This window comes from Penaeus chinensis, chromosome 12, assembly GCF_019202785.1.
Source record: "Penaeus chinensis breed Huanghai No. 1 chromosome 12, ASM1920278v2, whole genome shotgun sequence".
NCBI lineage: Eukaryota > Metazoa > Arthropoda > Malacostraca > Decapoda > Penaeidae > Penaeus > Penaeus chinensis.
The window spans coordinates 21,683,091-21,690,590 of record NC_061830.1 but is presented as its reverse complement, the minus strand read 5'-3'; the positions used below and the strand labels follow the sequence as shown (position 1 = coordinate 21,690,590).

Sequence of the window (7,500 nt, the reverse complement as noted above, 5' to 3'; positions counted from 1 at the left end):
GTGGTAAAGGGAGTGGGAGAAGGAGAGGGAGTGGTAAAGGGAGTGGGAGAAGGAGAGGGAGTGGTAAAGGGACTAGGAGAAGGAGAGGGAGTGGTAAAGGGAGTGGGAGAAGGAAAGGGAGTGGTAAAGGGAGTGGGAGAAGGAAAGGGAGTGGTAAAGGGAGTGGGAGAAGGAGAGGGAGTGGTAAAGGGACTAGGAGAAGGAGAGGGAGTGGTAAAGGGACTAGGAGAAGGAGAGGGAGTGGTAAAGGGACTAGGAGAAGGAGAGGGAGTGGTAAAGGGACTAGGAGAAGGAGAGGGAGTGGTAAAGGGACTAGGAGAAGGAGAGGGAGTGGTAAAGGGAGTGGGAGAAGGAGAGGGAGTGGTAAAGGGACTGGGAGAAGGAGAGGGAGTGGTAAAGGGACTAGGAGAGGAGAGGGAGTGGTAAAGGGACTAGGAGAAGGAGAGGGAGTGGGTAAAGGGACTAGGGAGGAGAGGGAGTGGTTAAAGGGACTAGGGAAGAAGGAGAGGGAGTGGTAAGGGACTAGGAGAAGGAGAGGGAGTGGTAAAGGGACTAGGAGAAGGAGAGGGAGTGGTTAAAGGGGACTGGAGAAGGAAAGGGAGTGGTAAAGGGACTGGGAGAAGGAGAGGGAGTGGAATAGGGATTGGGAAAGGGAGAGGAAGTGGGAGAGGGAAAAGAGGAAGGAGTGGCAGAAGGAGAGGAAAATGGAGAGAGAGGAGTGGAGTGGAAAAGAGAGGAATGGAGAAGAGAGGAGAGGGAAGGGTGAGGGAGAGGGAGAGGGAGAGTGAGACGGAGAGGAGGGACGAGGGGGGACGAAAGTGTGGGAGGGGAAAATGAGAGAAAGGACGAGGAAGGAGGGACGAGAGAGGAGGAAAAGGAGAGGGAAAGGGGAAAAGGAATGGGAGAAGGCGAGGGAGATAGGAAGAGGGACGAGAAGGAACGGGAGAGGAAAAAGAGAAAAGGAGAGGAAGTGGAAGTTATGGGTTGCATGTAGAGAGAAGTACAAGGAATGCGAGAAAGGAAAAATACAAACGGAAAAAAATGAAAATGGGACGGAACTAGAAGAAAGAAATATTGAAAACAAATAAGGGGAAACTACACAGACAAGAGAATCCGTGGAGGAAGGACTACCTGCTCGGCCTTCCTGCGAAAACGGGCGAAGGAGAAGGAAGATTCAGGGTTAAGGTTTCATTTGGGAAATTTTTCATTAGGTCATCAGGAGGAGAGGGAGGAGGAGGAGGAGGAGGAGGAGGAGGAGGAGGAGGAGGAGGAGGAGGAGGAGGAGGAGGAGGAGACGAAGAAGAAGACGAAGAAAAGGAAAGAGAAATGGAAGAAAAAGAAAGAAGGCAAAGACGAAGAGAAAGAAGACAAAGACGAAGCTGGAAACGAAGATGGAGACAAAGGAGAAGAAGAAAAGTAGAGAAGGAAGTAGAAGAAATAAAAGGCAAACAAAAAAGTTTAAACAGGAGAAGAAGGGAAAAGAAAAGAAAAAGGAAGAAGAGGAGAAAAAGAAGGACGAGCTGGAGGTGGACGAAGATTATAATAAAAATGATGATGATGACTGAGGATGATGATTGATGATGATGATGATGATGATGATGATGATGATAAAATATAATATGATGATGACGATGATGATGATAACATTATGATGATAATATGAAGATGACGATGATGATAATGATTGAGGATGACGATGTGATGATGATGATGATGATGACGATGATGATGATGATGATTTCACAACGACGATGACGACGAAGAGGAGGAGGAGGAGAAAAAATAATGAACAAGATAAAAAGAAGAAAAATCAACCAAGGAAAAGCGAAATGTAAGCACGAGATGCAGAAGCCGGCGCTCAAAATACGGTCTGCCTAAGCACAGGTAGCCGACGTACTCTTACCTGGTCTGTAATAACAAGGTCGTGAGACTGAGCAAGGAGGATGACTCAGTGTTGCTAGCTTCTCCGCCTCCCCTTCTCCCTCTACTCCCCACCTCTCCTTCTCTTCTCTTCTCTTCTCTTCTCTTCTCTTCTCTTCTCTTCTCTTCTCTTCTCTTCTCTTCTCTTCTCTTCTCTTCTCTTCTCTTCTCTTCTCTTCTCTTCTCTTCTCTTCTCTTCTCTTCTCTTCTCTTCTCTTCTCTTCTCTTCTCTTCTCTTCTCTTCTCTTCTCTTCTCTTCTCTTCCCTTCCCTTCCCTTCCCTTCCCTTCCCTTCCCTTCCCTTCTTTACTCTTCTCTTCTTTACTCTTCTCTTTTATACTCCTCTCCCCGGCTTCCCTTCCCTCCCCCTTTTAACTTATTTTCCTTTCCCTCTTTCACCGTCCGCCATTTGCGTGTAATGGGCTGTCTACACCTTGTACGACACGAACATCGTTCTAGAAACTCATTAAAAAGGATATACTCCCTCCGCGCAATTTTGTTTTCTTTCTGCCGCACATACCCGGTGACATCTGGCATTTGGCGCCATGTTTACAATACCCGTGCCATTGTAATTGCCATCTTGTCTTGTACCGGCAGGGATGTTTTCATTCCAAACTTCCCGCCCGAATTTCCACTCCCGACAAATCACCCTCTACGAGCCGACCAGACATCTCCCCGCGTGTTGGACAAGTTACGGGGGACAACGATTACTTGTAACGGGATTTTTCCCTCGTTGTGAGAGATACAGAGACGAAGGAATGTACGGAACAAAGCAAAGGCGAATAAAGGCGGCGCAAAGAGATGGCGAGAGGGTGACGAAAGGAAAGGCGATACGCTTCGTGCTTGATTTTCTTTGCGTACTGTTAGAAGTTTTTTTGGGAATACTGCTAACAGCTAGAAAACATGTATAGTACCCGACACAGTACATTCATGAGCACCGTTAAAAAAGATAAATCATCAGAATTATGATAATAACATCATTTACAGCAAAACAAAAAAATCTATTTAGAAACAGTCTTTATACAACACATTTAAGTCAAACTTCCGACAGTCAGCTTTTGACAATATGACATGTCTGAAAAAGGCAGGAGGCGAAGAGGAGGCAAGACCATTTGGTTCCACTAAGCACACTTGCGGACGCCGTGACAACCATTGTGACGAAAATATTAATGTAAAAAATAACGTCAGTAATAAAATCAACAGCAAATAAATACGATAATAACTAAACAAATACTAATGGTAATGATGATACCATAACAATCATAACGGAATTAAAATAATAATATAAACTATTCAACAATAATAAAAAACAAACAAACATCTAAAAATAAAATCTAAAAACCATCATACAAATATAGAAGAAAATGTTAAGCTAATATTACTGAATTACAAAGCAATCGAAACGCACAAACCCCGACAGCTTGTTTACTTCATAAATTACTAATCTTTCCAAAATTCCACAACACTGTCCCTTCATCAAACCTGGTCCGAAATTCTACTCCCTCTCCATTCCTCGCCACGTACCCCTTTCTGACCCGAAATGTACATCAGTCCACTGCCCCAGACCACCACTAAAATGGCCTCCCTCGGTCCCGGGCCATAGGCAACCTAGTCTTAAAATTTGGTCCCGATCGCCTTGGTAACTGGCCATGTAATCCTTAGCCCCAAATCAGTCGTCTACCCTTTACTCATAACTTTTCCTCTGATCTACAATGATCTACTCCAAACACCTTGTCTTTATCACAAACCCTATTTTAATCAATCCAACATCTACTCATCTACCTGGATCACTAAAATCTAAACAATGCAGCCCGACTGCAACTTTTCGCGTAACCCTGCTAATAAACCAAGTCACCTGCACATGCAGCCAATTACAAAATCTCCTCCGATCGACAGAGATAACAACAACAACATTAAGAATGTTAAGGCAGACTCACCCGTCCTGTAGCCGGCGTCGTTGAGGTAGGTGGCGAAGGAGCGGCGTTCGTGCGTCTGCTGCCACATGGTCGAGGAGCAGTTCTCGTTATTGGTGTACACCTGCCAAAGAGGAGGGGCCATTAACAGCAGTCCAACATTTGTGAGTCCTTCATTATCGTCCCTGATAAAAAAAAAGACTGTTGCCAAATATCCAAACATTTTCCTTCCTGATGAGACCATGACTCAACTTTAGTTAGCTCTCGAAGCATATCTGGAGAACAACTGACCTCGTGTTGACAATGGTACTCATCATCATCGTTTGTATGTAACTGAAGAATGTTCAAGGCGCAAGACGGGAGACAAATCGGCCATCTAGTGTTTTTTAGGATCATAAATCCTCACGACCCGCACCACGTCTCGAATATGTGGGGCTCTTGTGACGTCATCGTTACTTGACCCATTGACCAAACAAACCCACCGTCTATTTTTACGGTAATATAAATAACGGATATATACCATTATAGTATCTGCCTATAAAAAAACATCGGGTAGCTATCATTAGAGTGTCTATCAATATCTACTGTTCCCTTTGATCCTCCTCAGAGCCTGCAGCGGAAAGGAGGCCAGTGACCAGGTCCATCAAGCCTCGAACCTGGCATGAGCAGGGATATTCATCTTTAATTATGAGTCATCAGATCAACTAGGATAAATATTCCATACTAAATGTACTGCATGCAAAAAATACAAATGTAATGCTGGACGCAAGAATTTTTAAATTCAACATCTTGGAAATTATTAGAGATCCTCGATGACCGTGAAAGTATTTAGCGTAATCACATTTTTTCCCTCCACGCTATTTTCCTCCGTCTTTTGAACCCCAATATTTCAGCCGACTCCAAAGGAGAATTTCTATCTTAAAATACGAATTATGCTTCCCATATTATATCCAGAGTTATTTTCGTCGTCGGATCATCATCATTACATCTAATCCCCAGCTAATTTTATCGACGAACCACAGCTATTTTGCCTCGCAACCTTCAATTTATTTCAGCGTTAAATTAGTAATCTGGGCCGGGTGCAGGTCCGGCCATCTTAAATATCAGCTGCCGATGCGATCACTTACGCCGCGTTACTCATCAGAGCCAGATCACGCCGGCGGACGGAGGCTCGACAAGGCCTCGTGACGTCACCACGCCGCCGCCGCCGCAGCCGCCGCCGCCGCAACTGGCCGCCTTCTGGCTTGCCTCACCGGCCACGACGTCGGGCCGCCATATGCCGGGTCAACCATCCCCCCTCATTACTCTGCTCTCCCGCCAGGACGCGGCGCCCGAGGTAAGCGCTGCGTCTGCGTTCTAACAAGGATGCGTTCTATAAATACACAGCGTAGAGAGAACATGCGTGGCGTCATGGGCTTCATCAAAAGCCGATTTATTTTATAATAGTCTCTGGGCCGACCTTCGGATTTCCAGCGCACGGTGCATGTGCAACGCAAACATCGTGCTTTAAATAGAACCGGTGTTGCAAACTCTATGCAATGGATATTCGGTCCTCACTTTCGTGAATACATTAAATTAAAGGAGAAATTTTAACATATTTCCGGATGTGTGTGTGTGTGTGTGTGTGTGTGTGTGTGTGTGTGTGTGTGTGTGTGTGTGTGTGTGTGTGTGTGTGTGTGTGTGTGTGAGAGAGAGAGAAAAAAAAGAAAGAGAAAGAGAGAGAGAGAGAGAGAGAGATAAAAAAGAAAGAGAGAAAGAGAGAGAGAGAGAGAGAGAGAGGGGAGGAGGAGGAAAGAGAGAGAGAGAGAGAGAGAGAGAGAGAGAGAGAGAGAGAGAGAGAGAGAGAGAGAGGGGGGGGGGGAGGGAGAGAAAGAGAGAGAGAGAAAGGGAGAGAGAGAGAGAGGGAGAGAGAGAGAGAGAGAGAGAGAGAGAGAGAGAGAGAGAGGGAGAGGGAGAGGGAGAGGGAGAGGGAGAGGGAGGGGGAGGGAGAGGGAGAGGGAGAGAGATATATATATATATATTTATATATATATATATATAGAGAGAGAGAGAAAGGGAGAGAAAGGGACAGAAAGAGAGAGAAAGGGACAGAAAGAGAGAGAGAGAGAGAGAGAGAGAGAGAGAGAGAGAGAGAGAGAGAGAGAGAGAGAGAGAGAGAGAGAGAGAGAGAGAAAGGGAGAGAAAGGGACAGAAAGAGAGAGAAAGGGACAGAAAGAGAGAGAGAGAGAGAGAGAGAGAGAGAGAGAGAGAGAGAGAGAGAGAGAGAGAGAAAGGGAGAGAGAGAAAGGGAGAGAAAGAGAGAGAGAGAAAGAGGGAGAGAGAAAGAGAGAGAGAGAAAGAGAGAGAGAAAGGGGGAGAGAGAGAGAAAGGGAGAGAGAGAGAGAAAGGGAGAGAGAGAGAGAAAGGGAGATAAAGAGAAAGGGAGATAAAGAGAGAGAGAGAAAGGGAGAGAGAGGGAGAGAGAGAGAGAAAGAGAGAGAGAGAGAGAGAGAGAGAGAGAGAGAGAGAGAGAGAGAGAGAGAGAGAGAGAGAGAGAGGGGGGGGGGAGAGAGAGAGAGAGAGGGAGAGAGAGAGAAAGGGAGATAAAAAGAAAGGGAGATAAAAAAAGGGAGATAAAGAAAAAGGGAGAGAGAGAAAGGGAGATAGAGGGAGAGAGAGAGAGAGAGAGAGAGAGAGAGAGAGAGAGAGAGAGAGAGAGAGAGAGAGAGAGAGAGAGAGAGAGAGGTGAGAGAGAGAGGTGAGAGAGAGAGAGAGAGAGAAAGAGAGAGAGAGAGAGAGACAGAGAGAGAGAGAAAGAGAGAGAGAGAGAGAGAGAGAGAGAGAGAGAGAGAGAGAGAGAGAGAGAGAGAGAGAGAGAGAGAGAGAGAGAGAGAAAGAGAAAGAGAAAGAGAGAGAGAGAGAGACAGAGAAAGAGAGAGAGAGACAGAGAAAGACAGAAAGAGAGAGAGAGACAGAAAGAGAGAGACAGAAACTGAGAGAGAGAGACAGAGAGAGAGAGAGAGAGAGAGAGAGAGAGAGAGAGAAAGAGAAAGAGAAAGAGAAAGAGAGAGAGAGAGAGGGGGGGGGGGGCAGACTGCAATGACGATGCGGCATCACTCAGCACCTGTAATTAACCTGTTAATCCAGAGAGGGCGACGCCCCCCTCTTCCCTAGGAGTCGGGGGCCGCCACTCTCCATGACGTCACACCTTTAATCAGAATCGCCTCCTCGAAGCACCTGCCTTTCCGCCTCATCAGTGATTCTGCTGCTTTTAGGTAAATCACTGAACGTAAATGGAAAGAATATGAGGTCACTGCCTATACTGCCTTTGTGAGTTGCTTAAAACAGCATCCTATCAAATTATTATTAACAGTATGAACGAGTCACCGTATCTGTTTGTTTCCTTGCTTATTAGTTTGTTGTTTGGTGTGTAAAGTGTAGTACACATATACACACAAGCACACATTGTATTTTCTATATCATTTGTCCGGTTATTTTGCCTTTTTCTGTACGGCACCAAACGTTGCCACCAAACGTCAACCCGGTGTGCCCATGAGAGGCTCATACCAGGCAGAAATCACACCGCACGATGCCAGACTCCAACCACAACGGGCGACTGAGGTTTTGTAGTTTACGCTGCCCCTTATCCTGAGCCTATCGCCCATTCTGCCTTCCCACTTTTTTTTTTC

General features: G+C 45.9%; 1 protein-coding gene across 3 annotated transcripts in view; it reads right to left on the bottom strand.

The window, feature by feature from the left end:
- Window positions 1-7,500, bottom strand: part of LOC125030914 (extracellular sulfatase Sulf-1-like) — a 193,655-nt gene that overhangs the window by 44,902 nt on the left and 141,253 nt on the right. For all 3 annotated transcript variants that reach the window (XM_047621276.1, XM_047621275.1, XM_047621277.1), the window contains one exon: window positions 3,857-3,956. In XM_047621276.1, coding sequence (XP_047477232.1) covers window positions 3,857-3,956 — 100 coding nt within the window. The remainder of the gene's footprint in view (window positions 1-3,856; window positions 3,957-7,500) is intronic.